This window comes from Lissotriton vulgaris, chromosome 8 (genome assembly GCF_964263255.1).
Source record: "Lissotriton vulgaris chromosome 8, aLisVul1.2, whole genome shotgun sequence".
NCBI lineage: Eukaryota > Metazoa > Chordata > Amphibia > Caudata > Salamandridae > Lissotriton > Lissotriton vulgaris.
The window spans coordinates 342,495,088-342,517,760 of record NC_141696.1 but is presented as its reverse complement, the minus strand read 5'-3'; the positions used below and the strand labels follow the sequence as shown (position 1 = coordinate 342,517,760).

Sequence of the window (22,673 nt, the reverse complement as noted above, 5' to 3'; positions counted from 1 at the left end):
TCATAGATACCAGACTCGACCATATTCGTACGAGTCGAAAACACCACTTACAATTGTCACGGAACCTCATATGTGTCTTCACCGCTTACACTTTGGAAAGCATACAAACCGGTTTTATGAGGACAAGCCATATCCCTGATCAGTGGTCACAAGAAAGACTGAAAGAAAGTAGTAGAGACCCTAGAACAGGAAGTGCACCACTTAGAGTCACAGCATGCTCAGGACCCAGATGATAACACACATAGGCTTTGCACCAAACGAACAAGTTACTTACCTTCGGTAATGCTTTTTCTGGTAGATACAGTATCTGCTTGTGGATTCCTCACCTTGTGAATATCCCCTTGCGTCAGCAACATTTGGAAACTCTTTTCGTAGCTTCGCGCCGACGTGGACTTGGACGTCATAGAGACACGGCATCACACGGGTCTCCGCTGACGTCACACACACCCATAATAGGCCCAGCCGGCGTGATGACATCAGTTCCGCCCTTTTTTCCGTGCCTTCGAGGCACACGGACGGACCAATGACAGTATATATATATACATAGCATACACAGTACACAATAGTCAAGATAACACACACAGTGTGAAGCAAATGTAAGAAAACATTTGAAATAATAAATTTTCTTTGACCATAAAACAAATACAATACAGTTACTCTGGTATAGAAGAGTGGACCACGGGGAGGCGGGTGGGTCAGTGAGGAATCCACAGGCAGATACTGTATCTACCAGAAAAAGCGTTACCGAAGGTAAGTAACTTGTTCTTCTGATAGATACATCTGCCAGTGGACTCCTCACCTTGTGAATAGAGTCCCACAGCAGTCCCCACTCCCGGTGGAGGGTGTCCACACTCCTAAACCAGAAAATTCTGGAGGACAGAAAGCGCAAAGTGGCCGTCCCTCCTCACCTCGGTATCCAAGCAGTAATGCTTCGCGATAGTGTGGAGGGAGGACCAAGTTGCGGCCCTACAAATATCCTCTACAGGAACACCTCTAGACAAAGCTGAGGTTGACGACTTAGCTCTTGTAGAATGAGCCCTTATACCCTCTGGAGGTTCCTTACCGGCCAAAGAGTAGCAGATCTTTATACAGAGTATGATCCATCTTGAAAGAGTTGCAGCCAGCAAACCCAATGAAGAGCTGGTCATCCACTCGACATTCTTTAGTTCTGTCCAGGTAAAAGCTCACAGCCCTCCTAGGGTCCAGACGGTGTAACCTCTCCTCCTCCTTGGAAGGGTGTGGTGGAGGATAAAAGGTAGGGAGGGTAATGGATTGACCTTTCAAAAATCTTAATACTACAGGAGATTTGAAAAGAGACGGCTGGTCCGGCAAACATAGAAATGCGGACAAAGCCGAGAGATAACCCTTGACTGTGGCAACAGCAAGCCCTTGCTGCGCCAAAGAGAGCAAACTGGAGAATATCAGATAAATGGGCTTTCATAGGGTCTATACATTTCTCCCCACACCAAGTGACAAATCTAGACCATCTATATGAATAGATGGACTTAGTGGAGTCACGTCTAGCTGGAAGAATGACATCCACCACATCGTGTGGGACAGAAAAGGAATTCAGGTTGCCAGCCCGAACTGCCAAGCCATGTCTTCCCTGGACCGGAAAAAAGCATCCTGGGACCGGTTTCGGATTCATAATCCTCATCAGCCAGGCTATCTTGAATCCAGTGGCCAAGTGAGCAAGGGACTCACGTCATAGCATAACCTGCCAACTTAGGGCGAACAAAGAGATAAAAAAGGGGATGATGGACAGGCTGGACTGTTCCCATGAGGCACAGGGTCAGATTGATTTGCATATGGCCATGTCTACACTGGGGTGGCAGAGTGGGCTAAAGAACAGTGATGGATTAAACACAGATCTGTTGACTGGGTGTGAGTGTTTGATTGGTTCAGATGCTCCGTTAATCACCACCCCCTTTTGTACCGCATTGTTCGCCATAAGTTGGCAGGGTATGCTCAGACGTGAGTCCCTTGCTCACTTTGCCACTGGATTCAAGCAAGCCTGGTTGAAGACAGCTGTAATGCCAGAAACCGGTCCTAGGAAGCTTGTTTCCGGTCCAGGGAAGGTATGGCTTGGCAGTTCTGGCTGGACTGTTCCCATGAGGCACAGGGTCAGACTGATTTGCATATGGCCATGTCTAAACTGGGGTGGCAGAGTGGGCTAAAGAACGGTGATGGATTGAACCCAGATCTGTTGACTGGGTGTGAGTGTTTGATTGGTTCAGATGCTCCGTCAATCACCACCCCCTTTTGTACCGCTTTGTTCGCCATAAATTGGCAGGGTATGCTCAGACGTGAGTCCCTTGCTCACTTTGCCACTGGATTCAAGCAAGCCTGGCTGAAGACGGCTGTAATGCCAGAAACCGGTCCTAGGAAGCTTGTTTCCGGTTCAGGGAAGGCATGGCTTGGCAGTTCGGGCGGGACTGTTCCCATGAGGCACAGGGTCAGACTGATTTGCATATGGCCATGTCTAAACTGGGGTGGCAGAGTGGGCTAAAGAACGGTGATGGATTAAACCCAGATCTGTTGACTGGGTGTGAGTGTTTGATTGGTTCAGATGCTCCGTCCATCACCACCCCCTTTTGTACCGCTTTGTTCGCCATAAGTTGGCAGGGTATGCTCAGACGTGAGTCCCTTGCTCACTTTGCCACTGGATTCAAGCAAGCCTGGCTGAAGACGGCTGTAATGCCAGAAAACAGTCCTAGGAAGCTTGTTTCCGGTCCAGGGAAGGCATGGCTTGGCAGTTCGGGCTGGACTGTTCCCATGAGGCACAGGGTCAGACTGATTTGCATATGGCCATGTCTAAACTGGGGCGGCAGAGTGGGCTAAAGAACGGTGATGGATTAAACCCAGATCTGTTGACTGGGTGTGAGTGTTTGATTGGTTCAGATGCTCTGTCCATAACCACCCCTTTTGTACAGCTTTGTTTGCCATAAGTTGGCAGGGTATGCTCACACGTGAGTCCCTTGCTCACTTTGCCACTGGATTCAAGCAAGCCTGGCTGAAGACAGCTGTAATGCCAGAATCCGGTCCTAGGAAGCTTGTTTCCGGTCCAGGGAAGGCATGGCTTGGCAGTTTGGGCGGGACTGTTCCCATGAGGCACAGGGTCAGACTTATTTGTATATGGCCATGTCTAAACTGGGGTTACAGAGTGGGCTAAAGAACGGTGATGGATTAAACCCAGATCTGTTGACTGGATGTGAGTGTTTGATTGGTTCAGATGCTCCGTCCATCACCACCCCCTTTTGTACCGCTTTGTTCGCCATAAGTTGGCTGGGTATGCTCAGACGTGAGTCCCTTGCTCACTTTGCCACTGGATTCAAGCAAGCCTGGCTGAAGAAGGCTGTAATGCCAGAAACCGGTCCTAGGAAGCTTGTTTCCGCTCCAGGGAAGGCATGGCTTGGCAGTTCGGGCTGGACTGTTCCCATGAGGCACAGGGTCAGACTGATTTGCATATGGCCATGTCTAAACTGGGGTGGCAGAGTGGGCTAAAGAACGGTGATGGATTAAACCCAGATCTGTTGACTGGGTGTGAGTGTTTGATTGGTTCAGATGCTCCGTCCATCACCACTCCCTTTTGTACCGCTTTGTTCGCCATAAGTTGGCTGGGTATGCTCAGACGTGAGTCCATTGCTCACTTTGCCACTGGATTCAAGCAAGCCTGGCTGAAGACGGCTGTAATGCCAGAAACCGGTCCTAGGAAGCTTGTTTCCGGTCCAGGGAAGGCATGGCTTGGCAGTTCGGGCTGGACTGTTCCCATGAGGCACAGGGTAAGACTGATTTGCATATGGCCTAAACTGGAGTGGCAGAGTGGGCTAAAGAACGGTGATGGATTAAACCAAGATCTGTTGACTGGGTGTGAGTGTTTGATTGGTTCAGATGCTCCGTCCATCACCACCCCCTTTTGTAACACAAGGTAGAACAACAACGCTCTTTTTGGGTCAAGACGATGGAGATGCTCCTCTTCTTTAGAGGTTTACGGAGGAGAGAAAAGGTAGGCAGCGTGATAGATTGACTCAGATGGAATGGGATCACCACCTTTGGAAGAAATGAAGCACAGGTGCAAAGCACCACTTTATCTGCAAAAGTCATCAAGTGGAGCTTAAATATTAGCACTAAGGGTGGGCGTAGTGAGCGTAGAGGGGCTACGCGGAGCTACGCAAAAGTGGGCCTGAAACGACGCCCACCCACGCACTCCGCGTAGCCCCGGCCACGGGCGGCCGCGCATGCGCAATGGGATGGCAGACGGATGCGCGAAAGAGAAGAGGGAGCCCCGGGACGCCGCGGACCAGGTAAGTGCCTTTTAATTTACTTCTGTAGTATATTTACATTTAATAAGGTATTTAGGAGAGGGCGGGAGGGAGGCGGGTGGCGGGCACTACGCTCCGTCCACCGAGCGTGCGTAGTGCTGCCTACTACGCCTACTACGCAAAAAGCGGAGTAGGCAGCACTACGCACACTCCGTGGGCGGAGCGTAGCAGTACGCCCAGGGTTAAATAGCACCTGCAATTCACTCACCCTCCAGGCAGATGTTATTGCCACCAGTAAGGCTGTCTTGATGGTAAGTAGCCGGAGAAGACAGTTGTGCAAAGGCTCGAAGGGAGCACCAAATTAAGGTCCCACTGTGACATGCCAAATGGAGTGGGTGGAAACAAGTGACCCAACATTTTCAAGCACCTATTTAAAACTGGAGACTGAAAGAGAGAAAAGCGAATGAAGCAGAAGGAGAACCCAAAGCAGAGCCATGCTGGGCAAGGGTAAGAATGAAAAGAACAGTAGAAAGAGAAAGCAGAAAGAGGTCAATACAGCTTTCTGTACAATATTATACAAACTTTTGCCAACAGCAGGAATATACTGTCTTAGTGGAGGACAGCCTGGCCACCAAAATAACATTGCATACTTCCAGAGTAAGGTCTAAAGCCAATGACTGCCACCGCTCAAGCTCAACACATGGAGGTGGAGAGTTGACAGATCTGGGTGGCGGGCCCTCCCCTGCTACAGACTAACGCCTGCGACAGAAGATCTACCCAAAGGGGCAGCCTGATCGGAGGATCGATGCTCATTTTCAGAAGATGTGCAAACCATACTTTCCTTGCCCAGGACGGAGCCACAGGAATCACTTGGGCCCGGTCACTGCAGATCTTGTACAGAACCTTGGGCAGAAGTGGAATGGGTGGAAAGGCGTACAACAGGCCTGATCTCCATTTGTGACAAAAAGCATTGCCAAGCGATAGCCTCCTTGGACACTCCAGTGAGCAATACCGCTGACATTGAGCATATCTCTTAGGAGGTGAACAGCTCTAACCAAGGAAGGTCCTCTCCACTGCTGAAAGAGACTTTGCACCACCTCTGACTGCAGATGCCATTCGTGATCCGGTAGGGAATCAATGGCTGAGTTTGTCTACCCTGGTGTTAAGAGAACCTGCCATGTGTTGAACAATCAGGGTTATGCCCTGCTGTTCCAGCCATGTCCAGAGAAGCAGTGCGTCTTGGCAAAGGGTCCACGACCCCACCCCACCTGTTTGTTGCAGGACCACATGAGAGCAGTGTTGTCCGTGAACAACTGAACTAACTTCCCCTTGACAGAGGGAAGAAATGCTTTCAATGCAAACAGAATCGCGCGAAGCTCCAACAAATTGATGTGGATCACCAACTCCGCCAGAGACCAGTGTACCCTGCTCCCCACCTCTCACAGATGTCGGTCCCATCCCAGAAGAGATGCATCTGTCATTACTGGGTGATCTGGTTGCGGATGGGAGCAGGGTCTGCCTTTGACCCAATTGCAGTTTGTCAATCACCACTGCAGATCTCTCGCAGTTCCCTCCGAGATCTGGACCATGTCGGTGAGATTTCCCTGATGCTGTGCCCACTTGAACTTCAGGTCCCACTGTGGAGCTGGGACCGGCAGCGTGAGGGGTAGGATAATCGCTGATCCAGTGGACGTCAGCATGACACTACACCTCTGGTGTCAGCACCAGCCGGTACACGTTGCTGCGATTACTAGACCCAAATAGGGCTATGTCATAAATCTACAGGTACCACTTTCTAGGGTGCTGTATGGCTGGTCACGACTTCTCTACACATAGTTGAGACCACTACCAGAAAGTATAGGTAGATTCCACATTGGTCCTGAGGAAATGCCATCAAATTGATTACAAAGGCAAGAAACATGTTGACCTTATTCTCAAGCGTACAATCCCGCAACCTTAGAGCGGGCGTACGCACTTATATATATATTTTATCAGGATAGTGGCCACACCTCATTAAATTGTCTTGAGTGGACCACCAATCCCTGTTTTAATTTCACATCCCTTCACATTACTACACCTACACTAACGAAGGGCCCTCCCTTGCACTTCACCCAACAGCAATAAGGAATAAAGATCTCTGCCAAGAAGGCCCCATCACGGGTGCCGATCGGGTATTGCAGCGCTGACCAGATAAGGAGCAGACCCGATGATGAAGCAATACATCTAGCTGGCTGGGTATGTGAGGGTCTTTTTCCGATAGGAGAAAATCTTACTCCTGCACTTTGAGTGTACTCCTATATATGTGCATTCAAAACATATATGGCTACCTGCAACTCACAGTAGGAACTGCATACCTCCTTGGTGTATACCCACTGTGGAGCCACCTTATATCTCACCTGGCATGCATTACCAACAAGATGCAGGAGGCCATGAGGTCCAACAGCCTCAGAGTCAGTCTTAAGGAAATTCAGGATAGAGGCTGAAACATGATAATCTTAACCTGAATATCCTGGACTCACTGCTCAAGAGAATAGGCCCGAAACTGCACTGTGTCCAGAACAGCTCAGATGAAAAGGAGCATCGGAGAAGGAGTCAGGTGTGACTTCAGCACATTTATAGAGAACCCCAGCAAATGCAGGAGCATCACCGTAGTCTGAAGGTGGAAAATGACAGCTTGAGGTGAGGGCGCCTTCAACAGCCAGTCGTCGAGGTAGGGGAAGACTGAAACCCCTAACCTGGGCAGATGATCTGCAACCACCGACATCACCTTGGTGAACACACAAGGGGACTGGTAAGGCAGAATGGGAGCATGGTAAATTGAGAGTGCGTGTGGCCTACATTAACCACAGGTAAGGCCTGTTGCCCAGCAGGATGGGGATGTGAAAATACACATCCTGCAGGTCCAATGCTACCATCCAGCCTTCTTGGTCTAGGGCAGACAAGACCTCAGCTAAAGTAAGCATCTTGAACTTCTCCTTCTTGAGGAAGTCCAAAGATCTAATGGGCCGTAAACCTTTGTTCTTCTTCAGAATTCGAAAGTAGCAGGAATAACAGCCACTGTCTACTTTTGAAACTGGGGCCCTCTCTGTAGCCCCTTGCCAGGAACGCTGTAACTTCCTCTTGGAGCAATTTTAAATGATCATCCGCCAGACGTTCTTGAATTGGCGGAAAAGGAGAAGGAAAAGAAAGGAATAGCCGAGAATAGTCCTCCTGAATGAACTGCAAGACCCACTTGTCCAACGTTATCGGCTTCCAGTGGAAGAGATGATGACGGATACTCCCTCCCTCTGGAGTGGTGTGGTCTTGCAGAGTGCTTGCAGGTTGCGGCTGCCAAAGGCAGGGTGGCTGACAACTTCTGGCTTCCATTCCTAGGACAGAATGGGCAGCGTCCTCGTCCCTGCATAACTTGGGAAGTCTGCTCAGGACGGTGGCTGGAATAGGGCAGGCGAGGCTAGAACCTCCCGTAACCATGAAAGGGGTGTAAGCTAGACTGGCCAAGAGGTGTTGCAGAAAGCCCCAAGGATCTGGCCATAGCACGTAAATCCTGAACCGTTCCAGGGCGGAGTCTGCCTTCTCACCAAAAAACAAGAACCATCAAAGGGCATGTCCATCAAATTAGCCAGGGCATTGCCTGAGAAGCCAGACGTTCCAAGGCAGGCAAGGCGAAGTAAGGCCACTGGCAATGAAATTGCTCTACCCAGGGAATTAGTCATGTCAAGTCCACACCTGATGGTGATTTTTGCTTCATCTCTCCCATCCCTATGGGACTTGTGATTTTTGCTGCATCTCTCCCATCCATATGGGACTTGTGGCAGCACTTGTGCAACCATCTCCCAGAGGGTATGGAAGAAATAGCCCAATAAGCTTGCAGTATTCACCGACCGCAATGGCAGGCTGGAGGTAGAAAACATCTTCTTCCCACGCGATTCCAAGCTCTTGGTTTCCCTGTCTGGAGGGGCGAAAGGGGGCCGCGCCCTGGGAAGTAGAAGCCTCCACTATCAAACTTTCAGGGGTGGGGTGTTGGCTGAGGATCTTTGGGTTGCCCGGAGCCGGGCGATGGCAGCGTGCAATTGTCCTATTCACAGGAGCCCCTGTCCTAGGCTTGGATCATGTGCCTAATAGGACATCAGTAAGTGCCTCGTTGAAGGGCAACAAGGGTTCAAAGGAGAAAGCCCCATGCTGAAACATTAGTCCTGACCTGCACAGTCCAAGGACCTCAGCTGCCCTCCTTACCACCATGGCATAAGAAGCCCCCTCCTCCATAGCCACAGTTGGTGGAGAGAGCATGCCAGCATCTGGAGATGTGTCCAGTCCACTGGCTTCCCCAAGATCCTTATAACAGTTAATCTGCTCTGCAGATATATCTTGGTGTTCTAAAAGGTTCATAGACCCCTCCCAGTCCTCTCACATGCCTGAAACGTCATGAAAATGCTCAGGTGACAACATAGAACCCCTGGGTTCTACTGGTGTCAGAATTGTCATCAAGCAACACCGATGAAACTCAGTGTCATCAGCGATAAGGATGGGGTTGGAGCCGCCAGTGGGTGTTGGTGGCCCGAAGGTCTGGGATCTCCGCTAAGTCTCGCAGGACTTTGAGGCATGGTTGCACTTGAGACAACAAAGGCAGAAGAGGAAAGGATCAGTAACCGACATGGCACGTTGACAGGCGCCCCATGGTTTAAAACCTGTCTTCCTCAAAGACAGCCATCATGAAAAAATCATAAAGTCACCTAAAAGTTTTAAAAACTGTCAAAAAGAGGGGTAGCTCTTCCCGGATCGGCGCTTAACTGGCACCCATATAGGTGACTGTAATAACTGACGGCAACGCCACCAGCAATGTCACATGGAGCAGAATGGTGCCACCTGACGGTTCACGCAATGGGTATTTCTCAGGTAATAGTTTCTGGATCCAGCCTGATTTCAGGGAAATTATAATGTAGGGAATCTATGGTAAGGAATCTGCAGCTAGAAGTCTCTATCAGATAAGGCTGCTCAACTGGAATAAGTTCTGAGGTCACAATGCCTGTTGCCAGCAGTCACAGTAAAAGGCAGGACATGGGGCATAACTACAGCTGCAGTTTAAATAAGGAAAAATTGACCTGTGTTTTCGTTCTATCTTTTTCTAAAAACAAAAACTGATCAGCAGAAAGGAGATATTCATCTCAACAAGTTTATTTATGCAGGATACAGGTAATTATAGGAAAGATAGAATCTAATAGATGTAGATTCTACTTTTAATCTTCACATCTGCAAATATCTCAACTCTTTCCTATGAAAGAGAAGTACACCAAGGGTGTAAGCGGTTGGTAGGAAGGATGATGGCATCCCACTGGATTATAAGGAACAAAGGGCCAGATGTAGGTCGGTCGGTAACGGCCGAAAATCGGTATTTTCGGCCGTTACCGATCGGTAAATAGGTGATCGCTATCTAGGGGGCATTATTTTACCGAATCGGTAAAATTACCGATTCGGTAATTTTACCGATTCGGTAAAATAAAAAATCGTTAAATTTACCGAATGTGAGCCACCCAGATGTAGGTGGGACTCTTCAGAGTCCCAAAGGCCTCACCGAATCAGTATTTTACCATCAAATCCAATTTGATGGTAAAATACCGATTCCGGTGTGCATGCACACCTATGCCATGTGACAGGCAGACCTGCCCTTAGGGCATGTATGCCTGCCACATGGCACCCGAGCCTGTTTTGGGGGTGCCGGAGGGTGTCAAAGTGACACCCCCTGCACCCTTGTGAAATTCGGTATTTACCGATTCGGTAAATACCGAATCGGTAATGCCCATTCATTCCTATGGGCTTCAAAGCCCATAGGAATGAATGGGCATTACCGATTCGGTATTTACCGAATCGGTAAATACCGAAATCATCCGATTCGGTATTCCAGCACATCTGGAATACCTACATGTCCACCCCATAGATGTACCGATTTTTAATTACCGAATCGGTAAAATTCGGTCATTGAAAATCGGTAAATCTATTTCACCTACATCGGGCCCAAAGTTCCCCCATGCTGTGCATTATATTAAGGATATTTCAAGACACTTCGGAGTTCCATGACCTTAGAAGGGAACTTGGCATTTGGCTGCCGTTCTTCTATATGGCCACAAAACTTCTCAGTGACTTGCAATATCATTATAATGGATGGCAGGATGTTCTTTATTTCATATATAATGCACTTTTCTATTTCTTCCCAAAATGCATTGTCATATATGGAGATAAAGGAAATACAAGATGCTGGACGGAGCACTGAAACTTTTCAGACACTCACCCCCACTCACAGATCTGGGTGGAATCCATCACCGTTCTTTAGGACACATCACCACCCCAGTTCAGACCCAACTATATGCAAATCAGTTTTGACCCTGTGCCTCATGGGAACAGTTCAGCCCGATCTGCCAAGCCAGGTCTTCACTGAACCAGAAACCAGCATCCTGGGACCTGTTCCGGGGTAACACCCCTCATCAGCCAGGCTAGCTTGAATTCAGTGGCAAAGTGAGCAAGGGACCCTCATCTGGGCATACCATGCCAACTTATATTCATATATCGAGATAAACATAATAAGCACTATTACAATATATAAATGCCTAAAAAGTTCCACAAATAGTTCACACACATGAGCTCTATGAACAATGGAAAATGCTGGTATGAAAGGGGTGGTGGTGGTGCATCAGAGCTGTACAAAGCAAAACGACTGTCTTGGAAGTAATAATAAACTTAAATATCGACTTCTAAACAGCACTCTTGGAAGGCAGCTACACAGACTGCTGTTGTTAAGACGTGATCATCTGAAACGTAATTCATCTGCAAACAGCGGCCCATGAGCCCAACTGTGGGTGGCTCTGCTAGGGCTATGGCGCCCCCACTCAACGCTCTAACCATTCATTACCACAGACACGTAGCCAGTTTGCAGTTTGTGAGGCCTTTCTCTAGTTAGGGGGGCAGTCAGAGGTTACCAGCAATATACATCCTTGGCACTGAACCTTTACCACTATGAGAAAGAACATTTCTAGGGTGACCTGAGCCAAAAGACTGGTTTGGCGTCAAGAGCCAATGTATGAGCCAAGCCACTGAAAGACTAAAAATGCAAATCACACTACAGCTGATACATAAAAATATGATAACACAGTGTTATGTACAAAAGGTCTTTTTTTAACATCTGCGTCTGTTTAATACATTTTATTAGATCATTGAATTGAGTCGCATTTTCTGAACATATGGAGTATAAAACATACATTTAGAAATAAATTTCTCAAAGAGAGATAAGTCTACATTGATTTACATATAGTTCCTTCCACAATATGCATTACGAACATTTGTATGGACAGTTTCACACAATTTGGCCTAGTGTGGAAGCTGGAATTTCAGTCCACCCACAGGACTTACACCCTCTGGTGTTTAGATTATTAGGAAAGGTCATTACTTTCATTCTGTTTAATACTCTGAACAAGCATGCCTTGTGAAGTATATGAACTACATTCTAAATCTACTAATGTGACTGAAGAGGCACTCCACTACAGTTGTTGCCGGTTTTTGCAGCCTGCTCCAGTGAATGCTCTATTAGGAGATTGTCACAAAGTCAATTTCCTATTTCAAATTTGTCCACCTCTTGACCTGAATGAGCATTGCATGAAGTATGCAGCTTAATTTGCAATATTCAAATGGGAAAATAGAGCTGCTACACTAGCGGACACTTCAAGAGCTCTGGCAGCCTGTATCCTGCTGTCACAAAATTAGAGTATGTCAGGTCCTAGACCCTATTGGCTTGTGTCTTGAACCCTGCTTTCCCTACCCTCCCAGAAGCCCAGACTTTTCGGTGGAATGTACAGCTCGCACTCTAGTAGTTTTCCCTCCTATCAGCTCTCTATGTAATGCTGAGTCCTACAAATACATTTATCGATTTTCAAGAAGGTGCAGGAAGGGCTTTAAGGTAAATGAGATGCATTTTAAAAAAAAAAGATTTATTCGCTGACCCCAGGAGGCCCCCATCCTTATGATGGCAGCGAATTGTAGTGGATCGCAATTTACGACCTACCTCATTGAAATTCATGTAGTAGGTCGAAATGTGACTCAATATGATTTATTATTTTGGAAACTGACTTATTGGTACATAGGTCGGTTCACAAATACCACTCTGGTCACAAAAATACAGGTCGCAAATTGCAACCATTATTTTGGGAAAAGTGTTTAGTACATCTGGCCCAAAACCCAATCCTTTTCAGAATGAGTGCTTTACTTTCAGAAAGCACAGCTCTGAAACAGAAAGAGGCAGCCCTTGCTCCCTTCTGTGTAAACTGTACTGTAAACTGCACTGTCTGAATATTAATACACCAACTCAATGAAATATCGAGTTAAATGAATTCAGGTTAAGCACTGCAGGTGCATAAAATAGACACTGGGCTGCTCTGTGCTAAACTAACAAGACTCCAAGAAGGCAGATTAAAACAGCAGACTTGGATTAGGACCGCCAATGCAATATACTTTGTAGAGGCAACCCTACATTCGCCTCACACAAGTTTGGCTGGCAGTTTGCAAGCAATGGCCCCTTTTTGGAGTGCAAAAGTAAGGAAACCCCAACATCCAAAAGTTCAGCAATTTTACTATAATGGGCATGGTCTGTGCAACCAAAGTTCCTTGGATGGCCCTCCTGCAGTCACATACTGCAAGTAAAAGTGACAAGGGGGCAAGCCATTGACAGATGTGTGCTATATAAAACCATGTAGCACAACAGAGTGAAGATTATCAAAAAATAATAGTAACAATATTATAATAAGCATGTGTATAATACTGCTATAATAAGAAGGCAGCTGAAATGAGCATATCTGAATTCCCTTAAACTGCCAACATCAGACAAGCTCTGAATCATGTGAGTTAAGGTAATTTTACAGCACATCACAGTGACTTACCTGGAGAGTATTGTACGCATAAGATCATCTGCCAAAGGTACCCTGAAGGCTTTTAAAATGGTTTTGACTTCCTGAGAGGATACTAGGCCAGTCCTGCACACACCACCCAAAAGAAGACAGAATTAAATTAATTAGGAATACAATGTACAGGTAGGCAAGCACTAGATCATGACGCATTCTTTTCATACGACGTTGTTGTCACAATTATCTGAAATAAGCAAACATTCACGTTTTATTGTGCAAACAAGCAAACCCACATGAACTACTAATGCTTTGACAATAGTCTTCTAATAATTAAAGATTACAACTGGCAACGTTTATCAGAAAATGTTTCAACAGGGGTGTGGTTTCGGTGCCAACCAAGATGGCAGCATCTCACTGAAGCTCCAGAAGACGCAGGAAGCTTCTCACCTACTGAAACTGCTCCATGGCTTGTCCGATGGAGAAGAAAATGCTGAGTCTCCTCCGGAATGCCTGGAGAGTCGTGAGAGCTCTTTCATGCTCAGTTACCTCTCGTCTTTACCTGCAGCTGGCTCTGGGGAGTTTGACTCACAAAGCAAGGTCACACCCGCCATTCTGAAGGCAGTAATCATATTTCTCAATAAACGCTGAAGTTTGGAGCTGATGCGCTTCTTCATCTAATGTGCTGCTGAACTTTATTAAAAGTAATGTGCTTTTCTTCTATGCACCCATATTTTCCTAACAGATGCTTTTCCTAATAATTGGAAATAACTGGTGAGCATTTTGCAATCTTCCCTATACTCTCCAAAATGGTATTTGTCCTCAGACGTTCGCTTTTTTCTGCTCAACTGGCCTCTGGAACCTGTTCATGGCCAGCAATCCTCAGTGTGTGACAATATAAAATGCTCCTCTGCTTTCATCATGTTTTTCTGAGCCTTTCCTCATGTTTCTCAGCCTTCTGGACCAGTGACACCCTTTAAATGGAAGGCTAAATTGTTACACAGGGAGATGGTTAACGTTTTATCTAATTTTTGCTGTTCATAAGTTATCTCGTTTTTACATGCCTTTTGTGCCTCCAGTGTACTCGACTTAATTTCCTGCCTCACATGTTTGGGGGAACTCAATAATTGGCTGGATCTTCCCCCTTTTTCAGCCTTTCTCCTATATGGGGAAAACAGGGAACCTTCAACTTTCAGGTGCACACAATATCCCTATATTTTCTGATTCAACTTATAACAATATGGATGACGCAACTTCACAGAAACCTAAATCTCATTCAGGTACGATCCTGGTAACGTCTTTGCTAGGTAAAATAAAAACAAAACAAAAAAAGAACCCCCCCCTTATCCAGTAAAATCCTCACTAGCTTCTATGGATGTGTTCCTTTAGGGATGTTGGGCACTGACACACTTTATGGAAGAGACTACCAAGATGTTGCAATACTTTGTCACAAGATTTACTAGTAGAGCAAAAAAGAGATATCCTTCAACTTACAGCTGCATTTATTTCACATCTGAAGTAGGAGATCTCTCTACTTAAAAAGCACACTGAGTATCTTGAAAACCTAACTCTCACGAATAACTTCCGCATATACGGACTCCCTGAAAACACAGAGGGCTCTGTTCCAACCATCTATTTTCAATCTTTTCTCCCAAAACTTCTGGATACGTCTATGACCACTCCCCTCAACATAGACAGGGTTCAAAGGATTGGTCCCAGAATTTCTGCTAAGCCACAAAGAGGTATTTTGTTCTTCTTGAAATATACAGACCTTTTACAGGTAATGTCCGCTGTCAAAACTAAAATGCTAATTATCTGGGCGACCACAAACAATTTTTCTCTCATGATGTAATTAATTGCAGCAGATCGCCGGAAACAATTCCTACATATGCATCCTCAGATAGGAGCCATAAATGCTAGATTTGGCTTAATTCATCCTTGCTTGTTTAAGGAGATGTACAAGGAAAAGACAATCACTTATGAGGAGCCTGCCACACTTAAGACATTTCTTTAGCAGCATGGAGGTGAAACTATGGACTTTTCAAGAATTACCTGAATATTAATTATTTCTCTTGCCTGTTTTCTTTTTACAATTAACTAGTTATTAGTTGTGCTTATGTTTTACTGCTAAGATGCTTATTTTCTTATTAGAACACAGCTGAATTTCTCAAAGTATCTTTTATTATGATACAGGTATCTGTCTTCATGTCTCGCTCCCTTAAGGTCTCACTTTTATGTGATGTTTTTGCCCAAGTCAATGCTGCCCTGCCATCCTATGGAGTTTGGATGTTGTCGATGTTGTCTTCCGGTGTTGCCATCCTCCCGCTTGTTCTGTGTTTTTGTAGGCATGTTTTTCAGTCGTCATTTGTATGACTTGTACTGTCATTATGTTTTCTGTTTCGCTAATGTCTTACTAAAGTTTATTTTTATTGTCCCAATCTTTCCTCTCTTTTTCCCTGTTTCCCATTCTACTACCTTCCCTCCTTTTCTTTTTTCATTAGGCAAAACTCTTATTCTCCCCAATATTTGTTTAATTATCGCCTTCAAAAACGCCACCCGCACACACCACCAACTAATTCGAAAGGCCAAGAAAACAGCATTCAAGGATCGATTAGACAACAACGCCCACAACAGCAAGGAACTTTTCAACATCGTCAAGGAATTCACCAACCCCTCGGCCAACTCCAACGACATCACCCCCTCTCAAGCCCTCTGCGACTCCCTGGCTTTATTCTTCCACAACAAAATTGCAGACATCCACAACAGCTTCGACAACCAACCCGGAGACCAACCCACCCAACCATTTGCTGAACATTCTCCCCCCTTGAACACCCTTTACGAATGGAACCCAATCTCCACTGAGGACACCATCCGCCTGATGAACTCCATCCACTCAGGATCCCCCACAGACCCATGTCCTCACCACATCTTCAACAAAGCAGACTCCATCATAGCACCGCACCTCCGAGACGTCATCAACTGCTCCTTCAACTCCGCCACCTTCCCGGAAAGCTGGAAACACGCTGAACTCACCGCCCTTCTGAAAAAACCCACAGCGGACCCCACCGAACTCAAAAATGACCGCCCCATATCGCTCCTTCCTTTCCCGGCCAAAGTCATCGAGAAAGCTGTCAACAACCAGCTCGCCGCTTTCCTCGAAGCCAACAAATCCCTCGACTCCTCACAATCTGGCTTCCGAGCAAAACACAGCACTGAGACCGCCCTCATCGCAGCAACAGACGACATTCGAACTCTACTGGATAATGGAGACACAGTCGCCCTCATCCTCCTCGACCTCTCTGCAGCCTTCGACACAGTCTGCCACAGCACCCTTTTACAACGCCTCAGAAACATCGGAATACAAGGAAAAGCACTTGAATGGATCACCTCGTTCCTCACCGGAAGAACCCAGAGAGTCCGCCTTCCACCATTCAAGTCCGAGGCCACTGAAGCCATCTGTGGCGTACCACAAGGATCCTCACTCAGTCCCACCCTCTTCAACGTATACATGAGCCCCCTCGCGGCCATCGCTGGCCAACACAATCTCAACATCATCTCCTACGCGGATGACACTCAACTGATCCTTTCTCTAACCAATGACCCCAGCACCGCCAAAACTAACCTACACGAAGGAATGAAAGAAGTTGCCGAATGGATGAAACAAAGCCGTCTGAAACTGAACTCAGATAAAACAGAAGTCCTCATCTTAGGTACATCCCCCTCTGCATGGGACGACTCTTGGTGGCCGGAAGCCCTTGGAAAAGCACCCATCCCGACAGACCACGCAAGGAACCTAGCCGTTATCCTGGATTCTTCACTTTCAATGAACAGACAAGTCAGCGCCGTATCCTCATCCTGCTTCAACATTCTTCGCATGCTCAAAAAAACATTTCGCTGGATCCCCACCGAAACCAGAAAAACTGTCACCCATGCTCTGGTCACGAGCCGACTGGACTACGGAAACACCCTCTACGCAGGTACTACCGCTAAACTCCAGAAGAAACTCCAACGGATCCAAAACGCCTCAGCCAGGATCATATTAGACATCCCGCGTAACGAACACATCTCTGGTCACCTGAAAGACCTCCACTGGCTTCCCGTCAATAAGAGGATCACTTTCCGACTGCTAACCCACGCACACAAATCACTCTACGACATCGGACCAGAATGCCTCAACTCACGACTGTCCTTCTACACCCCCTCCCGCCAACTACGTTCTTCCAGCCAAGCCATCGCCACTGTACCTCGCATCAACAAGTCCACCATGGGAGGCAGATCCTTCTCATACCTGGCAGCTAAAACATGGAACTCACTCCCCACTTACCTTCGCCTTACCCAGAACCACCTAGCATTCAGAAAGCAACTTAAAACATGGATATTTGACAAGTAATCCTCCTCCCCTCCCTAAGCGCCTTGAGACCCTCTGGGTATGTAGTGCGCTATATAAATTATTTGACTTGACTTGACTTGACTTGACTAATTTCTCTATTTATCTTTCTACTGTAGACACATTAATTGTACATGCAATTGTTCTAGTAATGCCTTCTGGGTTACTTTGTGAAATATTAATGGGTTAAGTAACCCTATTAAGAAGCAGAGGGTGTTATCTCACCTAGCCAGACTAAAAACGGATGATGCATTGCTTCAAGAATCACATCACACAGTTTCTGAATTAGGGGTTGACAAACTAAAAGAAATGCTGGGTGGATAATGTGTTTGCTTCCCCCTGCCATGGGGAAGAAAAATGGAGTATTCATTCCTTCTCACAAAAATCACATGTGTACGGTTCGGTTTCAGTGGATCATGCATTCTGAACCACATTTCCATTAATTTACTCCAATATAATGATGAGCACATTATATTTGGTGGTAACTGCAATCAAATTCATGTTCCTTTACTGGATAGGAATGCAACAGTTAAGTTTGTACACACTAAGATGTACTCCCAATTCAAATTCAAATTCTAATCCACCATCCAACGCAAATCATTATTTGACATATGAAGATTATGCCACCTGGGCATCCGGGGATATACTATCTCTTCAGACCCTCACCATTCGCAAACCCAAATAGACTATCCTTTTCTTAGTAAATCCTTAGCCCAACATGTCCTTCATTCTGATATAGGATCAAATTTGATATCAGATCATGCACCAGTATACACAAATCTTGATCTTATACCCTTCTTACCGCATGCAGGTAGATGGCGCTTTAATAATCCATACTTTTAGATACTACATTTCAATCTCAATTTGAAGCATTTGCTTCTGAATTTTTTGCTTTTAACACTACACCCGATTCCCCTATTGAAGTGATTTGGGATTCTTTGAAATCGGTGGCAAGAGGCTTCATAATACATTAAGTCTGGCAAAAGAAAAAATCTATGAAAGCCCAATCAATTGAGTTACTTGACATTATTAAAACAACTGAAATAGACCAATTACCACTCTAAAAATGAGATTTCATTGCAACACCTGATAGATGCCAAAATTACCTTTAACAAATTAACTATGAATGCTGCTTCCTGGTACCTATTTAAGAGTAGTGCCTGATACTATAAGGGGTCAAAATAAAATGGAAAAATTACTTGCAAACTATTTAAAAATCAGAATATATAGCACTGGATGAGAGAATCCTTGTGAAACAATACAAAGACTACCATTTTTAAGGATGAAGATATCTTAAACAAATTTGTTTATACCAACTTATATTCACCAGAAACACACCCACTACAGTTTGGCTAAATACTTTAAATCCATTGCTTCCCCTGGGGTTTTATGTTTCAGGCACAGAAATTGATTGGTTTACCACCCAAATTGATTGCTTTAATTTCCTTGCTGCACACAGGCCCTAAAACGTCAATTCTTGTTAATGGTATGCTTTCAGATTACTTCCCCATGTTTAGAAGGATGCACAAAGGTTCCCCACTATCACCTCTTTTGTTTACTATCACACTGAAACCATTTTAAGCCAAAATCAGGCAAGATGCACTCATATCTGGCTTTCAAGTTGGGTCAAAACAAATTACAATGTCAGTCTATGTTGATGACATCTTCCTTTATTGTACTGATCCTACAGTTTCCCTTCCTCCTTTTCTTCAGCAAGTAACCACTTTTTTTCCACTTGTCAGAATATCGACTTAATACTGGCAAATGTGAGGTATTATCTTAAAATGTCTTGTGTAATAAGCAACTTTTTGCACACACAAGATTGACTTGGCAACCTGACAAAATAAAATGTCTGGGGATGTGGTTCTTGTAGACTAATAAGGAGACTTTAAAATGAAACTTTAATCATATTACTAAGACACTAAATGATAATGTTACCCATTGACATCAACTGTTTCTCTCTTGTTGGGGCAGGATCGACTCGATTAAAATGATGCTCACACCTGTGATATAATTTGTTATTGCCATGATTCAGTTCATATTCCTGATCATTAATTTAGGAAAATAGACTCCCTTCTTTCAAAATTTATTTGGAAAGCCAAATCTCGTGCAGCTTTGTCCTCTTTAAAAAGGAATAGATCTAGTGGGGGATTTTAAAAAGTATCATTATGTTTTTTCTTTGAAACAAGCTACCCGATGGCTCTCTGCAGCCCGCCCATTACACTCTCCTTTGGGTCTGCATTTAGAGAAATCTCTAATTTCCCCTTTTAATTTTAAAGACATTTTTGCCTTCACAACACATATATCTCAATCACACACTCCAGTTATTTATCAATCGTGCAAAATTCTGACACCTCTTCTATCTTCAACATACCCTTCAGTTACTCCTTTCCAACAACAACATATTTGGAATAACAGATTACTACGAATTAGGAATCGTTCTATATACTGAAAAACCTTGCGAGCCAAAGGATTGAATTATCGCAATTCTTCACTGATGATCAAGTTCTATCCTTTTGTGACCTTCAAACTAAATTCTCCCTCCTGTCTACATCCATACGCCCATATGAACTTTTGCGTACATCTTTCAATCAGTACATTTCCGCATTACGTCCTACATTACTACACCTGCCTGTCGCTCCATTGCCATTACAATTTTTCCATTATTAAGCACTTTCCTTTTTGCTTCTACTATTTATAAGTCAATGCATGTTACATTTGTTATATACCCCCATGACTCTAAAATCATTTTCTCCAACTGCAAACTCATCCTGATGGTCCTGTTCATGCTCAACGGCTGATTTGAAACATATGTTATTCGACTGTCCTTCTATATTCCAGTTTTGGAAACTGGTTTGGCATCAAATCAACAAGATATTTAACATTGTTATCCCTTTCTTCTTAACTGTTTTTCTGAGTAATGTGGTTCCTCAATGGCTTTACCTAACCCCTAGTTATAAGCTGATAGATCTATTGTTGGCTGTTGCTTTCCGCTTAATAACATTCATTTGGAAGCAAGTGCATGATGTTACTTTTAGATCCTGTTGGAATACCATTTGCTTTAATCATAGGCTAGACACCAAGTATGTCTCTCTTATTTCCTTAGCCATAAAGAGAGATTTTTATGTCTTATACTACCCACATATTTATCCTCCTCATCTGTTAATAACATTATTACCATGCCTGATGAAGTGAGGAAACCACCTTGAATTTACCCAACAGCCCTTTTATATTTATATTAACAGACGATTTATATAATGTCATCAATATGTATATATACTGTTTTACTTTTTTCTCCACTTCACAGTGTCTACAGTTTCATTAGCATCATGTGATCTAATTTGTATAGTATAACTATGCATTTCTTCCTACCCCTTGCTTCCTCCATACTCCGTATACATTTCCATAGTTTCATACAGCGTCGAATGCATATTTACTTATATTGATGTTTATTTTTAATAATTTTACTTCCATGTATTGTATTTTATGCGTATACTTTTGTTCTATTTCTTGCTCTCATAACTTATTCTAATTATTGAATTGCTGTTTTTTGGTGTTCTCAATAAACTCAAACTTAAAAAAGAAGGGTTTTTAACAGTGCTTTGGAGTTAAACTATCTAGACTTGAGAAGCTAAATAACAATTATCTAGTTCAAAGTCCAATGATTGTTTTTAACCAATTAGCCATGTACCAACCCCGTTCATCCTATGTGTTTCCTAAGGGATAGCATAAATCCTTTGTGAGACATACAGGATATTTAGATGCTAATTGGCTAAATAACACAGGACGAGGAGGCAAATCGCTGGCATTTCAGCATCAGTTCTTGCAACTGCATTCTAGTAGTTGCTATTCATGGTAGGTTCAAGTACTCATAAGTAGAAAGTGTTGCGTTATGGCTATTACAGTACATAATAGTTTCATGTACCCTCTAGGGAGGTTTTGATTTCCTTCACACTGAAAATCCATTCTACACTTTTGTTTAGTGCTGCACTATGTTTTGACAAGTTAAACGTTCTGACACATTATCTTCATAACTGATAGGAGCACTACTGTCATTAAAGTAGTCATTGCCTCAAACCCACCTTCCTTTAGAACTGAGTTTTATTGCACCACCTGTTCTTACAGGTCAGATGCTGTGACTCTACCTTTTAAATGTAGTAAGGACTACAGGGATTCCTAAAAATGTCTTGGGGATTTTGTTCTACTAAGTTTAAAAAGAAAAATATTATCTTCCATTTTAATATGCTCTAGAAAATCTGATTTAGGTATGTGGCACGATCAATTACTCTTATCTGTGATACAATTTAAGCTCATCTGAAAGCACATGAGGAAAAGTTTTGTTTGCCAAGGATATTCAAAACTGCTACATTAGACGAAATAGTGAGTACACTTGAGAGACTTAAATTTTCAGGTAGACAAAACTACATTGAATCTATCTAACATCAAATGTGAAGCAAGGGTTCCTAAGGATATGGTTATTTTATATATCAGTTCTACGTTTAGATCAAGTGTGACAGCATGCAAATGCCAGGCAAATTATGTAGAGTCTTGGGTATTGTCTTTGAAACAACTGAGCATATAGTATATTATGGCTCTGTATATTCAGAAATAAGAAATGTACCTATAACTACAGTTCTCCAGCTTTGATATCTTTCATAGATTCACATGCTTGAATCAATTTCCCTGTAATTAAGCTGGAAGCCCACTATAACTTTCAATAGCAGTATTAAAGATTTTTATTGAGAAACAACATAAACAACGTCTCTTCATTAGCACAATCACGTTAATAAAGACACAAATCCAGTTAATGAGGTGAGAGTACACTGAACTCCACTCCACTCCACTCCCCCTGAGGCTTCGATACTTCAGATTCCTATAGCACTAGTGGAAGGAATGTTCATTAGTAGGCCCTATGATCAGGGAGCATGCAGGGTTGTAATCTAATCTATGAAAGATACAGGTAAGCAACCTATTTCTTCTCCAGTATTGGATATATCGAGTTTGAATCAGTACACCAAGCAGTAGCCAGCAAATAATCAATGTACATAAGATATATAATGTACCATGACTAGATGACATGACTTCATAAATGAACAAGCAAATATACCTTAATAAAAGAAATGCCTAGCTGACAGCTGAGTCTCT

The 22,673-nt window shown here is 44.3% G+C and overlaps 1 protein-coding gene across 1 annotated transcript in view; it reads right to left on the bottom strand.

Moving 5' to 3' along the window:
- EFHC2 (EF-hand domain containing 2) overlaps window positions 1–22,673 on the bottom strand; it is a 413,024-nt gene that overhangs the window by 46,707 nt on the left and 343,644 nt on the right. The window contains exon 13 of the mRNA XM_086934106.1: window positions 13,181–13,273. Within this exon, the coding sequence (XP_086790232.1) occupies window positions 13,181–13,273 (93 nt within the window). The remainder of the gene's footprint in view (window positions 1–13,180; window positions 13,274–22,673) is intronic.